Source organism: Drosophila serrata, unplaced genomic scaffold, assembly GCF_035046125.1.
Source record: "Drosophila serrata isolate PLE 108 unplaced genomic scaffold, ASM3504612v1 contig_292, whole genome shotgun sequence".
NCBI lineage: Eukaryota > Metazoa > Arthropoda > Insecta > Diptera > Drosophilidae > Drosophila > Drosophila serrata.
Window position 1 is genome coordinate 57,006 of NW_028257190.1, and position 20,536 is coordinate 77,541.

At 41.0% G+C, this 20,536-nt stretch overlaps 1 protein-coding gene across 4 annotated transcripts in view; it reads right to left on the reverse strand.

Moving 5' to 3' along the window:
• Window positions 1-1,810: 1,810 nt before the first annotated feature.
• The window catches only part of ct (homeobox protein, cut), an 82,974-nt gene continuing 64,248 nt past the window's right edge, over window positions 1,811-20,536 (reverse strand). The window contains exons 3-7 of one of the 4 annotated variants that reach the window (XM_086836644.1): window positions 18,199-18,749; window positions 17,924-18,108; window positions 15,142-16,152; window positions 5,823-6,294; window positions 1,811-5,723 (exon numbers count right to left, since the gene is read on the reverse strand). In XM_086836644.1, the coding sequence (XP_086692770.1) occupies window positions 2,240-5,723; window positions 5,823-6,294; window positions 15,142-16,152; window positions 17,924-18,108; window positions 18,199-18,749 (5,703 nt within the window). In that variant the 3' untranslated portion in view covers window positions 1,811-2,239. Of the gene's footprint in view, window positions 5,724-5,822; window positions 6,295-15,141; window positions 16,708-17,923; window positions 18,112-18,198; window positions 18,750-20,536 lie in introns of all 4 variants that reach the window. The other 3 variants (XM_086836642.1, XM_086836643.1, XM_086836641.1) reach the window with 3 other exon arrangements.

Genomic DNA, 20,536 nt, shown 5'->3' on the forward strand with positions numbered 1-20,536 from the left:
GTTGTTTTTTTCTCTCTGTGTGTCTGCATATATTTTTTCAAAATATTTTTTACTTGCTTTATATTCGCTTAAATTTTTTTGAGTGAAATTTCATGAATAAATTTCGCTTGAAGACGCAAATTTTATGTCTCTGTTTCTTCTCTTTCTCGCTTTCTTCTCATATATATGTATGTATGTAATAATAATAATAATAATCATAATAATAATAATAATAATAACGCGGCAAATTTTGGGCCTATGCAAAAATGGTTTTTGTGCTTGGTTTTTTTTATAGTTTTTATTTATTTAGAGAAATCTGTTGTGGTTTTATTTAGCTTAAACATTTAGCCTAGGAAAAAAACGTTTAAATATTTTGCTTAAAAATTTGCTTCGGGTTGTTGTAGGAAAACAGATTCTTGTGTTTTTTTTTTTGTGTTTTTATTATTATTGTAATGTAATTTATTTAATATTACGATTAATATATATAAACTTAGGTTCTAGGCAAAAAAAAAGTTGGCTTCCTTAGCATAGGGTTGGTTTTTCTTTTCTTTTCTTTTTTTTGTTTTCTTTTATTATTTTTTCGTGTGTGTAATTTCTTTAGTACGATATGCGGGTTTTTTATTTGTTGTTTTGTTTTTAATATAATATTATTTAGATTCACAGAAAAAAATTGTTGTTATTTATGCTAGGGTTTAATGCAAAATGTAAATTTATATTTAGCGTAAGGCTAAGTTGATACACTCTTCATATGCATATATATATACATATATATATATTCATATATATATATGTTTAATTATATATTAGATATATGTATATATATAATTATTGTATATATCGAATAATTAGATTATAAATAATTTAGTGCATTTTGCATGTGTGTTTATTTTTGCTATAATTATGAATTACTCAATGTATCAGTGTTTGTGTGTCGTGTGTGTTTTTGTGTGATTTTTTATGTAAATTCAAAATTTACAAAATTTATTGTTATATTTATGTTTACTTTTTCTCATCTCAAAATCAATTGGAAAAACAAAAAGATGGGAAAAACACGCTTCTTACTTGTTTCATTTCCTTCATTTATTTTTTTGTTGCCCTTTAACTATCTTTTACTTTGGATTTTTCAATAATTTCCCTCTTTCCCTTTCGCTTTCATATCTTTTCTTTCTTTTTCCTTTTATTTTCCTTTGTTTTTTGTTTTTATTTTGTTATTTGTTATTTTGTATTTTTTATTTAGCTTGAGATCAAAAGATAGTTAAAAACAAGTCGGTTTGCGGTTTAAGAATTTAAGGGTTTTGTTTTGTTTTTAGGAAGAACGACAGAAACTCTCTCTATTTACACTTTAATTTATTTATTTACACTTAACGAATTAACACTTAACTATCGAGTTGATATATGTATATATAAAAAAAAAAAAAAATAGTATAGAATTACGTGTGTGTGCCTTTGCTTTTACAGTCTTCAAGTAGAAACAAAACGAAAAAAATCGTTAATCGAAAAATTCTTTAAACGAATAAATAGAAAATTTGTTGAATTCATCAAAAAATCGAAAAAATGCTTTTAACAAAAAACTCGTTCACCGAAAAAAATAAATTTATAAATCAAAAAAATTGTTATACCAAAAAATAATATATAAGTTGAACAAAAAAATTCTTATTCGAAAAATTGAATTAATCGAAAAAAATCTTTAATCAAAAATCGATAGAATCGCTTGATCGATCATCGAATCTTTGCAAGATTTTGATCATTCTTTTCACTAACATTTGGATCTCCGACACACATGTGTTTTGGTTCAAGTTCTTCGGCAAGTCAGGGGGGGTTTTCTCCTACATTTCCTTCATCTTCCTCTTTCTGGAGGGAACTGCTCTCTCTCTCTCTCTCTCTCTCTCCCCATCTCTCTCATTCATTAATACTTTTTGCGCTGCTCCACACCCAACGATCGCATAGCGTCTCTAAACTTTTAGCTACAAACTACTACAGACTAACCTTAGGTCTAAACCAAAACTAACGCCTATTTAGTAGTTAAAAAAAAATATATATAATATAATATATATAATATATAATATATATATATATGGATATATATATAAATGTATATAGAGTGTCTGCTCTCTCTCTTAGTCGATCTGTGGATATCGATCTCCCTGGTCTCATTCAAACATTTTCAAACTTAATCACAAGTAAACGCGACTCAACTCAACACATTGCACTGATTATTTCGCTCCTCCTTGATCCTGGCTCCTTGCTCCCTGCTCCTTTCTTAGTAATTCCATGCTGCAGGACTCGGACTGGCGGTCACAGGTGGCGGTGCTAAAGGACTGCTGCTAGTGCTGGCTGCGGTGCTGCTGCTGCTGCTGCTGCTGTTGTTGTTGTTGTTGTTGGTTGCATCAACAGTTGGAGTCGAGGCAGCTAGAGGAGCCGTGGGTGCTGGCATCTCATCGGCGGAACCATTGCCCGTGCTGCTCAATCGACGCACACGCACCAGCCGCAGTTTCTCCTCGTTGACCACCTTGAGCTGCTGCTGCTGCTGCTGCTGCTGCTGCTGCTGTGCCTCATCTGCAGCACCCGCCAGACTTGGCTGCTGTCGCTCCTCCTCCTCCTCGTCCTCGTCATCTTCCTCCTCCTGTTTGATGTGCACCTCTGGCTCCATGAAGCTCTGATCAATTTCCAGTTGGGGATGCTCATGATCTGAATCCCCGCCGGCCGTGTCCTTGCCAGCCTGTTCGGTATCATCGCGTCCATATTCGGAACCCTGCATCACACACACTCCGTTGATAATCCTCTCATTCTCGGCCGCCGTGGCTGCTGCTGCCGCTGCTGCTGCGGCTGCTGCTGCTGCTGCAGCTGCTGCAAGGACAGCATTGGGCGTGGGCGTGGCACCACCACCACCAACGCCAGCAGGATTCACCCATTGTGGGGCAGCTGGCTTGCGACGTGAACTCCTCACCGCATTGGACATGTAAGCAGCAGCCGCTGCCGCCGAGGCCAAGGCGGATTTGTGCAGAGCCTTCTCATATTCGCTGCTCTTGTTATCCTCCAGTTGATCCTGCTCGGACTCGTTGTCGCTGTGCTGCTGCTGCTGCTGTTGCTGCTGCTGATGCTGGTGCTGCTGCTGCAGATGCTGTTGCAGCTGGAGGTGATGATGCTGCTGCTGTTGCTGCTGCTGCTGCTGATGATGATCCAGCTCCAGTTCGTCCTGATAATCATCGCTACGCTCACGCTTTAGCGAGGGCATCGATAGATCCAGGCCACTCATTTGCTCCTTGAAGGCCTGATTCAGGGCCTGCAGCTCCTCGCTGGTGGTGGCACCACCGACACCACCGCCCACTGCTGCTGCTGCTGCTGCTGCCGCTCCGGCCGCTGCCGCTGCTCCCGGTATGCCGGCCAAGCTGCGTCCCAACAAAGCAGCCGCTGCAAAGTACGGTGGATATGGAATGGGGGCACCACTCAAACCCATGCGCTCCTTGTGCAGCTCAACGAGACGCTGCTGCAACAGAATACGGAACTGGACGGGATCGAAGGGCGTCGAACTGGTGCTCTCCCGGCTGGGTATGGGATTGTCCTGACCCGGCTGGCCATGCGGCACCTGTTGCTTCAATCGCATCCGGTGATTGTGGAACCAATTCGTAATCGTCCTTGTGGCCAGGCTCAGCTCATTGGCCAGGAACTCAATGGTACCCACATTCGGATAGGGATCCAGGGCAAAGGCCAAGCGGAGGGCTTCCTTCTGCTCCTCGGAGAAGAGTACCCTTTGCTTTTTGCTGGGCGGAGCACCACCCACACCGCCCACCCCCGAACCCACGGATCCCGGGCCGGGGCTGCTGGTGTAAAAGTCATTGGTATCATTGCTGGATGTATCACTGCTATTGTCCTGCTGATTGGGTCCGGTGCTCCTGCGACGCTTACTCGCCTCCCTTCGCTCATTCTTGAGCAGCTGCAATCGCTCCACATTGTTGGCATCGCTCAGCCAGAGCTGCATCCGGATGAAGGGCTCACGGCCCTTGATGGACAGCATGTGCCAGGGCTTGGGCTTGCTGAGCAGCTCCGAAACGGAGCCTTGGGAGAGGCCAAGCACCGCCTCGCCAAAGATCTTCTGGCCAATGTTATTGGCCAGCAGGGCCTCCTTGATCTTGGTGGTGATGTCGTGCGTGTCCAGGTCCTGGGTAAGGGCAGCCATCTCATAGACGGTGGGCGACATGTGCTGATGCAGACTGCGCATGGCATTTGTGCCATGGACAGGCATCAACATCGGTTTCTTATCGCTGTTGGCGGGACTCTGGACCGAGCCGGAGTTGCTCTGATTCTGGCCAGGATTGCCCGGTGGCAGGCTAATGGCATGCTGTGGCGGCAGACCCGGTGAGGTCAATAGCATGCTCTGGTGATGCAGAGCCGCTGCTGCCGCTGCCGCTGCCTGATGGTGTTGCTGGTGTGGATGTTGCTGCTGCTGCTGCTGTTGCTGCTGTTGCTGTTGCTGCTGCTGCTGCTGGAGATGCTGCTGTGCAGCCGCCTGGAGATGTTGCTGGGCCTGCTGCTGCAGATGCTGCTGGGCAGCCTGCTGCACTTGCACCTGCTGCTGCTGCTGTGCCTGCGCCTGGGCCATGGCCGCCGCCTGCATCTGTTGCATGAGATGCTGCGCCTGCGCCGGCTCCTGCAGCTTCAGTTCGCTCATCATCTTCTGCATGGGCAGCGATGCCTGCATCTTGCTGGCCAATCCCTGCGGCATCTGTGGACTCCCGCTGTAGCTGCCCGTTCGCATCAGCTTCTCGGGTGCAATCTTATACTGACTGGCCACCAGCTTGTGCACGGCATTCTCATCCTCGAGGAACATCTTCATGCGTATGAAGGGTTCGCGTCCCTTCTGGGTGAGCATATGCCAGGGCTTGGGTCGGGCCAGCAGATCGGAGACGGAACCCTGGGACAGTCCGAGCACCGATTCGCCAAAGAGACGCTGGGAGATCGAGTACTGGGAGAGGGCCTCCTTCACACGACGCACAATATCCTCCGTGTTGAGATTGTTGAACATATCGAACTGCTGCTGGGTGATGGGCGGCAGGACCGCCTTGGTCGGACGCGTTGGTGTGCTATGATGCGGCGTCACCGGCGGCTGGGTGATCAGTGAATTCGTGATCGAAGCCATTCGCTGCAAGGGACTGGCGGTGGCCGCAAACTCCTCATTCTGGCTGCTCAAAGCAGGCGGCAAAATCGAGTTACTCAATGGACTGGGCGCCGCCGAATTGCTACTGGCTCCGACTCCGGCTCCACCTGCTCCACCGGCCACTGCTGAGGGCACAGCTGGCACTGATGCTGCTCCTGGTGCCGGTGTGCTGCCACCTTCCGACTTGATGCCATGCAGCGATGATGGATAACCGGGCTCATCGCGTTCGCCATCCTTGGAGCAACTGCTGCTGCTGCCACCGCCGCCGGCACTGTGATCCAGCGATGAACGCTGACCATTCAGCTTGATATCCTTGGCAGCCGCAGCGGCAGCGGCCAGCGAGAGATCCTGGGCACCGTTCAGGACCTGCTGCTGCAGGGCCATCAGGCTGGAGAAGTTGGGGAACTGAGCGGCCGCCGCCTGTTGCTGCTGCTGCTGCTGTTGCTGCTGCTGCTGCTGATGTTGCTGCAACTTGGCAATCTCACGCTCAAACACATGTCGCATATTCTCATCGGCCATGGCGGGGAAGGCATTGCCAGCGGCACCAGGCATCCCAGCACCTCCACCAAAAATGGGTGAAAAGAACAGGCTGTGGGGGGAGAGAGAATGGAATAGGTTATTAGGTAACTCTTGGATAGGTTAAGAAGGAAAAGAGGATGCTCTAGATGCCTCTGAAATTATCTTTTACCTGGGAAATGGTGCCTCACGTGGAGTGCGTGCTATTAGCTCCTGATACAGCCTCGCCATCTTATCCTGGGCCAGATCCTCGTGCCGCAAACGCTGCTGTTGCTCTCGCTCGCGCTGCTCCCGCTCCCGCTCCCGCTGCTGCTCCGGATTGAGATGCTGCTGCTGCTGCTGTTGCTGCTGCTGTTGCTGCTGATGCTGCTGATGCTGCTGCTTGATCTGATGCTCCACCTTGAAGAAGGGCGATGAGCAACTCTGCGGCGGCGATTTGCTATCCTCATTGCTGTGCGAATCATCACCAACAAGGCCGGCACCATGACGACGCATCTCGTGCTCCCGCTGCTGCTGGACAACGCTGCTCTGTTTCATCAGGGACGAGGCCTCGCTGAGGATGTGGGCGATGCGATCCTCGGACATGGAATCATCACCGCCACCGCCGCCGGCACCGCGACCAGCATACTGCGGCAGGCCAGAATCTGCAAGAGAAGATATATATTCGATTAGGAGATGGTGGATCATAAAGGGCCATAGCCCATTAAATGCTGTAAACTTTATGGGGGGTAAGGGAATCAAACATCAATCCAAGCTCAAACCAATTAAGCCATAAAGCGTTCAAAAAAGCCAAAGCGAATTTGCGACCATAAAGGCGGCAATGCAGTTGAAAGGGATCGCTCCCCCCTACGTATCCCTACGTAAAATTTCGATGGGTTTCAACAGGACTGGACTGGACTTTTGCTCCAATTATATATATGTTTGTGCATATATACATATATATATCAAAACCGAAAAAACCGACAAACGTAGAATTTTTCGTGTGGCATTCACACTCCTTGCTATACATTATTTTGATGCTTTTCTTTTTTCCTAACCGCCACAGGACCTCAAATAGTTGTTCGATGCAAAAAGAGCGTTTGCGCTAATTTGGCACGCGCCAGGACCTCCTCCTCCTCCTCCTCCTACTGCTCATCGAAGCGAGGTCCTGGTCCTGGTCCTGGTCGTGGAGTTGAATAAACCAAACGAGAGCCAAACGAAAACCAAACGAAATGAATAAATGAATGAATTCAATTGCAATTGAGAGCGGGTTACAAACAAAAAACAAAAATACAAGTCCTGGCAATAAAAAATTTCCACATTTTCGAAAAAACAAAATTGGTAATGGAGAAGTCCTTGTGCTTTTCAGACTCTCTTTTCTATATTTTTTTTTTTTTTTGTTTGACAAAAGCATCGAGTGGTAAATTGCAAAATAATCACTCAAACACACAAAGTGGTTAGGTGTACATCCTGTGTGATGTGTCCTGCGGCATGTTTTTGTGGCAACAAACATCAATCAAACGTTTTTCGCCAACCAAGCAATGAAATGAAATAACTGAAAATCGCTTTACAATTGCCGCAAAAGCATAATCGATGCCCCAAAGGAGCAAACACTTGGCGACTTGGCAAAAGCGGAAACGGAAATCAACACATGAATGACAAATGTACCAAATGGGAGAATAGAAGTGCAAAAAAAAGTGAAGCAAGCGAAGGATAAAAGGCGATCAAATGGCCAACTACAATAGGTTAGGACCATCAAAATTGGAAAAATCATTTTCACCGAGTAAGTAAGTGTGTGTGGGGGAGTTTTCATTTTTTTTTCGCCCCCCTGTCGTCGCTTCATTTGGGGATTACAAAGTGTTTTTGTGTTATAAAGTCGAAGATGACATTGATGACACCTGGAATGACCCAGGGCCAGCATCAGGATTTGCTGGCAGGATCGAACAAAAGAGGGGAAATATGAGGGAATATATGACGGGAATTTTTTCTGAGAGTGAAAGTTGGAGGAGGCTGGTCAGACACAGACAGCTTAGCCAGGGATTTGGCCAAAGATTGTGGCCAACTATGCCGGGAAATATCCGTATATATCTCTCTACATATATATGGTATATATCGATTGGTTTACAGAGAAGGTAAGTGGCACTCTTTAAAGACCATGGCAGTTGATGTTTTGTGGGGATTTTAAGCAGAGAAGTTAGGGATTTATAAGGTTTTTTATAGACTAGAAAACTCCTATATTATATATTTTTCCAAAGGTTTTTTATACTTTTAATCAGTAAAGGAGTCATTTTCTTGATCAGCATCAACAGACGAATCGATCTAGCTATATTCGAGAAAAATTACATTTTGTTGATTTGATATTTTTTTTTTTAAATCAAATTTTCGAAAAAATTGTCACATACAAAATATCGCTTTAAATAATGTGAATATTTTAAGCTTACTTATAAACGATTTCCGATTTGATTCCATAAATCATTTCCAAACTGCACAAATATATAAACTTTGGCTTTCTGAAGAAAGTTTCTTGTTTTGTTTTGTTTTCAAACTTTGGTATTAAATTTTTAATTTATAAACTAGAAACTCGCAATTAATACTTGAAGCCAACTTTAAGCCTTAACTTCTATATATTTTTGTGACCAAAAAAATTATTCAAGAGTCTTTCACGTGGCAGTCAGACATCACCGAAAAAAAGTACAAAATTCAACATCTTTATCCTCAACCAAGGCCCGCATTTTTTTATATTTTCGCGTTAGCAACCTTTCAGCTTTTTACTATATATATATATATATATAGAAATATATGTAGAGATATAGATAGCCCCCGTGTATTTTTTTGTTTTGTCTGCGATTTACATTATTCTTGTCTGTAGGTTTTTTGTGTTTTTTGTTTTTTAATTTATTAGAGAGAAACATGTTGACCAAATTGTCATTCAAAAAGGGATATTTTTTTGTTGTTATATTCGGACCACCAAAAGATATGAGCTATCATATTTGTCTACCCAGTTATCCGTTTCTATATATACATATATATCTATATTTATATGACAATCTTTGTTCTGCTTCCCTTTTTGCCTGATGAATATTTGCCTTTTATAACAAATCAAAGGAGGAGAAGGACAGAGACCTGTGGGGTTGGCTTCGCTTTCCATTTTCCATTTTCTCTTGTTTTTTTTTCTCCGTATATATATTCTAAATACAATAAATATTTGCTGGCTCCACACACACATATACACAAATATGTAATCATACTTCAACATGTCGCGTCGCGTCGATCTGAAAGGGTATCCTTTCGTTTCGATGCGGGGTTTGAGGGAACGCACGGAATTGAACCGGCTGTTGGCACATTGAAATTGGCACACGCACGCAATTTGCATTAATTGCAAGTAAAAATTTTCTAATTAAAATGCCAGTCATTTCGACTTGCTCTTCCCTTCATTCTTTCTTACCATTTGTTCCTCGTGTATTAGCAAAAGTGTCAATTAAAAAAAAACAAAAGGAGTAAAAGAAAAAGGAAAACTGGGGAGGAACTGTGGAATTGGGGGCTTCTTCCTCCTTCTTCCAGCTGAGCGGAAAGCAAACGTAGCATTGCAAATTGAAGAGTTTCGACACAGGGCGGTAGGTAGCTTCTTATTCAGGGACCTGCACTGCAGCAGAGTTGGGTCTCACCTGTTATCAAAAGGGGTTTCACTTTTTCACCCATTCCCCTTAAAACCAATACCCCATACCCCATACCCTATGCCCATTCCCTGCATTCCTTGCCACCCCATTCCCAACGCTTTATTTCCACCTTTGTTTGTCTTGCAATTAAGCAGAAAATTTTATATATGTATATCTATGTGAGATATAGACACTGGAACAAGTGGAATGGGTATGGGTAGTGGGAATATGGAGAAAGGAGCACTGGAGAGTGGAGAGTGGAGAAAAGGTATCCTGGAGAATGGAGAGACTCCTAGAGAATGGGCAACATGCAGAGGCAACTTTGTCTTGCATTTTAATTTGTTTTCGTCATGGATTTGGCTTTGTTCTTGCAACTCCACAACCCCTTAACCCCTTAACCCTCAACCCCCAATCCTTATCCCCAAAAACCCCCTTAACCCTGCTGTTGTCAAAGTTTATTACAAAGTAATTAGCCCGCTTATATGCAAAATAAAAATTACAAAAAATTGTAACCAGGCACGAACACGACATGTGCAACATTTAACCATTTACTGGCTGATTTTTTTTTGTTTAAAAATATATATTTCTCTGTCTGTTTCCCCTTTCCTTTGCCACCTCAGTTTCCTCCTCCTACTTTCCTCCCATTTTCCTTCAAATTTCCCCCCTTTTTAACCTCATCTTTTCCCCACCAGTTTTCCTTATTTTGTTTATTACCCATTTCTGTTTTATTTATTTTTTATTATAGTCTCTTGCGTTGCTGTTGTTGTTTTTATTTTTTCGGTTAGTAGTCCCCATCAAATTATTAGCACTCCCTGATCGGGGGCCATTACTCTTCGGTCTTCTTGGTTCTTGGTTCTTTTGGTCTTTGGTCTATAGTCTACAGTCTTCTGTCTTCAGATTCTTCAGACTCTTCGGTCTTCGTTCTGATTCAGATTCTTTTCCTATTCTTGTGGCGGCAGCTCTTCCATTTCCCCCTCCTGATTGCCTCATTTCGTTCATCACAAAAGATATCAAAAGAAATTCAAAATAAAATAAATTTGTGTCGGTGGCTAAGATTTCCCTTTCTGCGATCGAGTCAGATTTATGAAAATTGTTGAGCGAGCTTTATGCTAATTTATGCGTATTGTTTGCCAGGCCCACGCACTCAGGCAATCCCCTGATCACACGAAAAGTAATAATACATAAATAAATAAATAAATGAAATAAGATAAAATAAAACAAGCGGGAACCGCAATGAGTCGCCACACTTATGAACGATGCGATGCCACTCAATGAACAATTTTAATGGTTGCAGAGCATCAGCAAAAAAAAAAAGAAAAAAAAAAAGGAGAGTGTGTGTGGTGTGTGTGTACCTGTGTATAAATAAAATCAAATAAAATCAAAATACAATCAAGATATGGGGCCAAAAATCGCGTTAAAGCTAAAGCATTGATACGCCCCGTTGGCTCACTTAGTGAGAACGGAAAAAATAAATCTTAAAGACTTTTGGGATACTCTAAGAATCTTTTTTGGATTCAATATATATCTTTAAAATATCTTTATAATATTTAAATAATATATAGAATATAAAGAAAGATGTAAGAAATATTTTAAATTATTTATGTAAAAACATTTTGTTATAATACAAGTCTTCTTTTTACTTGTTACTTGTTTTTTAAGATTTCATTTAATAATTAATTGCTTTACTCTTAGACAAGCAAAGTAATTAAATAAAATATATATAAAAATATTAACCAGTTAGTTAAGTAATTAAAATATATATGTAAGGCAATTATAAAACTCTTTAATGTAAGTAAATAATTATATAAAATATATATTAAACCAATAACCAATAAGTTTATTAATGAAAATATATATTAAAAGCAATTATAAAACTCTTTTATTTAAGTAATTAAATAAAATATATATTTGAATATTAACCAATTAGTTAACTAATTAAAATATATATGTAAAGCAATTATAAAACTCTTTCTCTCTTTCTGATATAAATATATATCCCTTTTAGCTTAAGGGTTTATAAACCTTTATATTTTCTTGGGCAAAAGAGTATTTACGATTCGTTAATAAAAACTTAAATTTTTAGAAAAATATTATTATGCTTTTCTTGTGTTTTTTTTTCTATTCTTTCTTAGACACACACTTTTACACACACTTTTTGGCCGCTTTATGGCTTGTGACAAATAATTTGTGAAGCGGCCGCAAATAAATGTGTGGCAGTCTGCCGTATGTTTTTCCTTTCCTATTTTTCTTTTTTCCTCAATTTTTATTCAGCCGCATCTTCTTGTGGCGTTTGGAATGCTTTTGTTTTGTCGAAGCTTTTCCCGCTTTCCCCCCCTTTTCCCAGCCAATTTTCGGTGCTATTCTTAGGCACTCGCACTTACACTCTCTCTCCCTCTGTCTCTCTGTTGGCCTGGCCAAAATAAAGGACAGAGACAGAGAGAGAGAGGGGGGGTAGGGTGGTGTCTGTTGAGAATTATGTGTTAATATGCTAGTATTATTAGCTGCTATAATGGCTCACACTCTGTACTCCACAAGTACGAGTGAGTACTCACCCCCCGCCTTGCAGTCATTACGTATACGCCGTGTGGTTCCCCTGCTTTTCAGCGTTGAGTTTCAATTGAGCACTTGGCTTTCCCCTCAGTTTTCTAGTCCTGTTTTTCCCTGCTTTTTTTTATTCTGTTTTTTTGTTACCAAAGAGTCCTGTCAACAGTAATTTTTTTTCTTCTTTTTTCTATGATTTTTTTTGTTGCTGTTTGCGTTTGTAAACTTTAGTCAAGTGTAAGAGGGTTAAAGAGGGAGCTAAAGGTCCTGCGGGTTAAACACTATAAAAGTATCTTTAAGTGATGTTACGAAGCTTTTAAATTATATTTAAAGCAAGTTAAAAAAATGCTTTTAATATTCAAATAAAATCTTTTTCGATTTTATTTAATTATAGGAAAATAAATAAGTTTCTTGATTTATATTTGTAATACTTTCCCTTAACTCTTTCTTTCTACTTTTCTATCTATCAAATTAACCTTTATTTTGCTAAAATTTCCTATTGATTAAACCTTAACCCTTGTATTGCTAATATAACCAGACTTTAACCCTCTATTGAACAAAAAGCAACAATTGTCCTTAAAAATAAACCAAAAAGAAAGGCAAAAGGCAGAAAATTCAAAGGCGTGGAGGGGTTCGAAAAAACAAACCGAAAACGCAAAAACTTTTGCGTCAAAGGGGGTAGGGATTGGGGCTACACTACCAACCCCCCTTGTTACCTCCCCCCATGGATTTCTTTCCGGGGGGAAGGGGAATCACAAAGACGACTTCAAACGCTCGGCACGTCAGCCGATTTTGCATGGCTCGTTGAAGGCAGAGTTGCAGTTGTGCCTCGTATTATTATTATTATTATTATTATTATTTTTATTATTATTATTTGCCGTGCTTCTTGTTTACATTTAATTCAACTTCATGTTGCCCGACTATACATATATATATATATGTATATATTTATTTTTTTCTGATTTTGTTTCAAGCTTTTCACAGACCAATTGTCACGGCAGTCGTCGTGGTTCCCCCTAACCTTTGCCACCTTTTTTTATATATATTTATTATTAAGTACCTCGCCCCTTGGCAGACCCCTTCTAAGCCTCTGATCCCCCTCCCTAACCCCCTCTGATTTTACATAGCGCGCTTTAAACAATTACAATTCAAAATTCATTGACGCGCATCCTGGGTTAACTTTTGCCACAATGACTTCAAAGTATTGTTAACCTGAGCTACCTGAGTTTCCTACCACAGGGGTGGGGAAAGGGGGGTTGCATTTTTCTAAAGGGGGGAGAATCATTGCAGGAATTAGTTGTCACAGGAAAAAAAAGGGGGGCTTAAAAAAAGCTAAGATTCCTTTTTGATAGAACCTTTTAATTGTTAATTAATTATACATTTCTAATTAAATTGATTTTGTTGATTTTTTGCTGCCTAAAATGTTTAATATATTTTCTGTATTATTATATATATTTTATTTAATTTTACTTTATATATTAGCAATCGCAAAAAAATATATTTTTAAGGGCAAAGAATTAACATTGATATAATATATTAATTTAACTTGCTTTTGAGTATTTATTTCCTCATTTCTCTCTCATTTATCAAGTATTTAGTGAACAAATAAATTTGTAATTTTTTTTAAGTATTTTAAAATATTTAAACTTTTTTTTTACTTAAAAAAGAAGTAGAGAAATATGTTAAAAATAAGAGAAACCCTATTTTTATAACCTCGTTTACACTTTAACCCCTGCTCGAGTGCCCTGTTCCTACGCCCCTGTTAGCACTCGTCCTGTTGTCCTCTCTTTCTCTTTCTCCTACTCCCTCTTGCTATCCCTCTCATTCCACCTTTCTCTCCTACCCTTTCTCCCCTACCTTCTCGCACCCTCTATAAACAGTCACAGTTAGTTTAGCTGCCATGAGTAATCGTCATAAATTAATTGTCAACATTTGCATGCACTTAGACCAACACACACACACACACGCACCTATGGCAGTGGCGGAGCAGGAGGGTTGGGTGTTGAAGGGGGGTCGCAATGCAATGCGTGCTTAGCACATTTTAAACATACTTTTCCATTGACATATTTCCCGGTCAAAGTTTTAAACCATTCAAATTGATGACTAATCAATATCAGAAAAGCGGGGGAAACCCAGGCAACAGGGAAATATAACAAGTTGTTGGGTATGATTTTGAAATACTATTTACAATATTACTATATATAACTCAGTTAACAAAATGCACAACAAATTTTTAAATAACAAAATAGAGAGAGAAAAAAATCGCGACAGAATGAAACGAATTCCTGTTCATTTTCACGCCTAATGTGCGAATTTGCCGAAATTTATGGCGACAGGCAAATGGCCGCTCCAACTGCACCGCAAAATGTCTCTTTTTTTTTCTCTCTCTTTTTTTTCCTGCACCTACCTAACCCCCCTTGCTTCTGGTAACACACACACACACTACTCCCCTGGCAGCGTCGTCAAGTTTGTCGCCGCCGACTCGCGGTGCTGTTGGCACGTTGATTATACGCAAAAATCAAAAATAATTAAAATTTCACAATTTAATGTTTTGGCCGGCGGCCAAACGAAATGAAAAACGCCAAAAGATGCAACAAAAAAAAGGAAAAGAGGAAAATATTCCACAGAGAGAGAGAGAGAGAGAGCGAAAGAGAGTGGAGAGGAGCTGGCAGGACCTCGTTTGAAGTTCGAGTTGAAGGACTCTTGTCTCTCTGTGGTTGTCTCTTCAGTCAATGAACCTTGGTGTATCCTAACACACTTCGATTACTTCAACAAAATAGGATATCAAAAACCTTTTTAAAAGCCAGCTAAATATATATATATTTTAAATTTGAAATGTGAATTTATAAGAAAGAAAGAAAGATAACTTCAGGAAAGCAAAGATTGTATATCCTTGTATTTATGATCATAAAAATCTTTATAACTAAACCAAAAATTGATTAATTTCATTTCGGAAAGCTTTCACATGTTAGTTTTAATTAGGTTTACAAATCTGCATACTTAATTTGAAACGTAAAAAAAATTAAAATTTTTACCAATTTTTTGTTGACAATTTTAAGGTTAAAAAAAATATTGAAAATTTTTGAAAATTTTTTTTCTTCCAGATATAGCTAGAAAGATTCCCCTCTTAATGCTGATCAAGAATATATATAATTTATAGGCTCGAAAATGACTCCTTCACTTTCTTTTAAGCTTCTGACTGACATTATAATACCCAGGAACTATTTTAAGTGTGAACTTAATTTTGTTGCCTACTTTTGTGCACTGCTTTCAAGAAGGATTTGAAATAATCTTTGAATGGATAACCACACTCACCTTTCTTGGGTATCAGCGACTTGAGCAGCATCACGGCATTATCATCACAGGCCCAGGCATGCATTTTCCGATAACTATCCCTTCCCTTCTCCGTCAACTTATCCCATGGCTTTGGCTTACTAAGGAGCTCGGAGACGGTGCCCTGGGACAGGCCCAGAATATATTTGGCAAACAGCCGCTGGCCAATGTTATGCACCGAGAGCAACTCCCGTACGCGTCGCGAGATGTGCAGGGTATCCAGTGCCTGATTGGCATACTTGTCCATATTGTAGCGCAGCATCTCCTGCAGCTTGGCCTCCATGGGATCACCCTTGGGTATCAGCGATTCACCCAAGCGACCGGCCATCGAGGCACCCGGTGGCAATTGCAATTCCGCATCCGCGAAACGATAATGCCCGCGGGCGCCAACATCACCGCCACTGGCGGCCACCTGGGCGGCGGCAGCGAACTGAAAGGCAGACGGTAGACCAGGTAAAAATCCAGGACCCATCACAGCAGCGGCTGCCGCATGCTGGGCATGGGCGGCCATGGCAGCGGCGGCCAAGCCATTGGTGGCGGCATCCTCGACCAAGGATTTGCTGCTGCCATTCAAGGCGTTTCCTGATACTGATCCTGCTGATGCTGCTGCTCCTGCTCCTGCTCCTGCTCCTCCAGCTCCGGCGGTGGGTGTGCTGGTGGCACTGGAGTTTGAGCTGGACTCTTGATGCTGATGCAGGTGATGATGAGCAGCTGCTGCCGCTGCCGCTGAAGGATGAAGCAAACCGGCATGCAGGTGATGATTGAGGCCATGATGGTGGTTCAGCCCATCAGGCTGATGTGAATGCTGCTGCTGCTGCTGCTGCTGTTGCTGTTGCTGCTGCTGGTGGTGTGAATGTGGGTGGTGATGGTTCGAGGAGCTACTGTTCCCGCTGCTGCTGTTGCTGTGCAGATGATGCTCCCGTTCACGTTCACGTTCCCGCTCCCGCTCCCTTTCACGTTCACGTTCACGTTCACGTTGGTGTTGGTGGGCATCTGTGCGAGAGGATAAGGTGGAGATGGAGGTTGTGGTTGAGGTTGAGTTGGAATTGGAATTGGAAAAGGTTGAGTTAACCAGTTGGCTAAGCAAGGCGGTGGACGAGGGTCCATGTTGCTGTTGCTGTAGCTGTTGTTGTTGCTGTTGTTGGTGTAATTGTTGTTGGTGTTGTTGTTGAATTGGGTTATTAAAGAGATGTTGTTGTTGTTGTGGTTGTTGCTGATGGTGGTGGGTAGGCGGTAGAGGCGCCGTTGTTGCCATGGGAGGCGGCGGAGGCGGTGGAGGCGGCAATAACAATTGCTGCTGAGGATCGGCTGGCCTAAGGCCTTGATAAATTGTTGGCGTTTTGCTCCCCGGAGGCGATGTATCGAAGCCGCGACGCCAATACTTATTGACCAGCTGCTCCTGCAGCCTTATATCCGTTTCGGTATCAGTTTCCGTTTCCGGTTGGGGTTCATCATCATCGGGTAACTCCACTTTGGTTGCCATTTTAGAGGCTTCAATAGGTTCATCAATAACTTCAGCTACAACATCCGATTTCTGGGGGTTGTTCTCTGCGGAGGGATAACCAACGAAAACAAATATTTTGGGGCTCTATTTGTTTTGTTGTTTTGTATATTTTTTTTTTTGTTTATGTATAACAACAACACATCCAGGGAACAAAACGCCAAAAATTAATCGAAAACTTTCTTTGTCATTTATCATATTTTTTTTTGTTTGCTATTTTTTTTCTCGCCAATTTTGTAAGTGCAACAAAATAACAAATATAGATTTATATATCATATTATATAGGTTAAAGATTCATAAGAGAGAGAATGGTGGTGGTAGAAGTAGTTCTTTCTGCTATCGATAAACACATGCAGAACTCAACAACTACAACAACAATTAACAACAACATCAACAACAACAATGATCTTGGTTATTATAATGATAATGATTGATAATAATGACCGGAATGCAAATATTTAGCCACAGCAAAAAAAAAAAAGAAGGAAAAAGTATTGTGGAAATAAAAGCATTCTCGCCGCGTCTTCAAGCCATAAAATCTGGCGCCAAGTCCAAGTCTCCTCTTTGCTGATTTCTGATTTCTGCTATATATATATATTTATATCGTATGCGATATATAACCTTCTTCTTTGCAGGGTTTATCGCTCTTTCAATAAACCATAAAAAAAAGAGAAAATAATAAATGCAAAGCCTGCGCGTGTCGGTTTCAAATCAAAGACAAATTGATAAAGCCAAGAAATCAGAGAAGAAGGACCGGAAATATATAGTTAGCTATAGGGTGGATCAATAAGGGGAGTTGTAGTGATTTTTTTTGAAGAGATTCTTATAGAAACTTTTAAAGGTATGTAGAGATTTTCATGATGATTTTTAAGGAGATATAATAATACCCTTAAAAATGAGAATCTTTAAAAAGGTTGTAGAACTATTCTTACAACCATTTTAAAAATATGATTAAAATGATTTTTTTTTTCGATTTTTTATGATGACAGAGATTTTTAAAGAGATATTTAGAGAGCTTTAAAACGTTTTTAATGATATAAGACATTCGTTGCTTTACTTTAGCTTGAAATGATATATATTTTAAGAAGAAAATTAAATAGAAAATACTAGAAGCTCACTCTATTTTAATTTATTTTTTATTTACTTAAATTGAATCCCATTTATTTTATTTTATATTTTCTCTAACTGATCCACCCTTGTTAAAATAATGAGCTTGATGGAGCTTGAAATGATTTCTTGATATTTTGCGACTTTGGAGCTCACCTTCGCTAATGGCATTGACGGCATCGCTGGCACCATTCTTGAGCGCCTCGGCGGCGAGGGCCTTGGTCCGCTCAATGAGCAGCTCCTGGAATTTGTTGGGGTCATTGGCACAGGCGGCGGCAGCAGCGGCCGCAGCGGCAGCGGCAATGGCCGACTGCGGACTAAGGACATTGAGGTCCAAGGGACTGCTATTAAAAGTTGAAAAAAAATATATATAATTAATATTATAATTCTAAAAAGAACTTTCTAATTGATTTCTATAAATATCTACTCACTGCTGTTCCTTTTCAATTTTGATCTCATTGCTATCGCTGATGATCCTTCGATCTGCAGCCCGATCCTCATTGATCTGATCCTCCTCATCCTCTTCATCCTCCTCAATGTCCATTCTCCTCCGCTGTCGCTCCACCGCGTTGGCCTTCTCCTCCGACTTCACCTCTGCGCTGGCATCCACCAGCATGGCCTCATCATGCTCCTCCTCCTCCTCATCCTCCTCCTCCGCATTCTCCACATTCTTGCCACTCTCCACAGGATCACTGGAGGATGCTGCGGCGGCGGCACTTAGCTTATTATGATCACTGCTCTGACTATTGTTATTATTATTATTATTGTTATTATTGGCAGCGGCAACGGCAGCAGCGGTAACGGCTGCCAAGGCAGTGGCCTCCGCCAGAGCCTCATTGATCTGATGCTTATCCAGGCGGGCCTCCAAGCGGATAATATGCTGACGCTTCACCTCCAGGTGCTCCTCCAGGCGCTGGATCTGCACCAGGTGCGTCTGTTCCAGGGCCTGCAGACGTTGCAGTTCCTCCATAAGTGCTTTAATCTGTACAATTAAATTAAGAAAAAAAAAACATGACATTTTAGTTTATTTTCAATCGATTACAAAAATATATATAAGCTGAACATTGTAAAGCAAATATAATAAAAGAATTTAATATTTATTGATAATGGGCTGTACTTTGCTGGCTTTTTCTGCCTTGAACCCCCTGGGTATAAGTACATATATGTTCATACAATGTTAAGCTCGTGGCTGTAAAAGTTCTGCCGAGAGTTATAAAATAATTTTTAATAAAATTAACAACGACGTCAATGTCGTGAGGCATGCCTCTGCCACACACACACACACACACTCCCCCTCCAGGTGGTAAGAAAATCAGGCCCAATCCCACCCCCAAGGTAACATCATCAGCATCCTCCCCCTTTTGTTTGGGGAACTTTGTTTGTTTGATGAAAATATGATAATTGGCAAATTTGACAAGGGAATTTTTCTTAAGTGCGTCGACACACACACACACACACGCACACACACACCCCCCACAAAGTTGACAAGATAAAGTTTTTCGGCAGCTCTGCTCCGCCTTGTGGTATGCAACGAAATTTTTTAATGACAGCCCAGGTACACACACGGACATATATGTAAGCCTGTGTGTGTATATCTCTTATTATGTGATTAAAATTAATTTTATGGCGCGGTTTTTAATTGACGCCAAGCAGATGCCATAAGCAAAAGTTTTACCCCTTTAAAATTTCTTATCGATTGATTTTATTTGGGAATGTGTTCATTTTATGAAGATTTTCTTATTACTTTCATGGGGTAAAGTAGCTTTTAAGGGTTTTTTTTAATGCCTTAATGGGTATAGTAACTTTTCTTCTCAAGATTATAGTTATAACATTTGATAGAAAGGCTTATTTCAGGTTTTTCCTACTGCTTTCAGCACTCTTGCCTCTTTTTCTCTCTCGCTCTCTACGCTTTGCCTGCAATGTTCAAGCATAAGCGCAGATAGAATAGATGCAGTTTGAGACATCTTTAAATTTTATTTTCAAAATGAAGGTTAAGCCAACTCCTTTTTCCGATCACAAATAAACCAAATAATTAAAGTTCCAAAATCTATATGAATATTAATAATTAATTCCAATTAAATATAATAAATATATGCATATGCGTGCAAGAAAATTCAATATCGAGCTATATGCGGTATCCCCTTAACCCATATGCAAATTTATATATATAGACGAGAAAATCAACATAATTCTAACTACAAATTTGCGTGTCATTGCGTGATTTGTGTCGAACATGGGGCATAAACAATAATTTCATCAACATGGGAACACCATACATAGGTAAACCTTCACGTGTCTATTTTATCAATAATTGTGGATGGGCACAAAAGCCCAAAACTGATGATTATTGGCCATAAACAAAAAAAAAAAAAAGAAGAAAACCAGGCAAGAACAATATAATTGGCATTAAAAAAGCATCAAGAACATGCGTGGCATGTGGCATGTGCCGAACCAAAAAAAAAAAATGCAAAACAGCCGCCAAGAGACGCCAGTTAATTCTATTATCAATCAAAGGACCCCCCACACACACACACAGGATCCAGGACACCCAACCCCCTCACACACACATGTCAAGAAGGGTTGGGAAATTGCCGGCATGCGTGTTCGATTTTTCATTAGCATATATGAGGAGGAGTGGGAGTGGGAGTTGGAGGGAGGAAAAAGACATGACAAGACGACAAACGACTCAAATTAATTGCATAAAAATCTTATGGGTGCGGTAAGGCAACTCGGGGAGTCCCCCCGTGAGGGTGGCTTCTAATTGCCAGA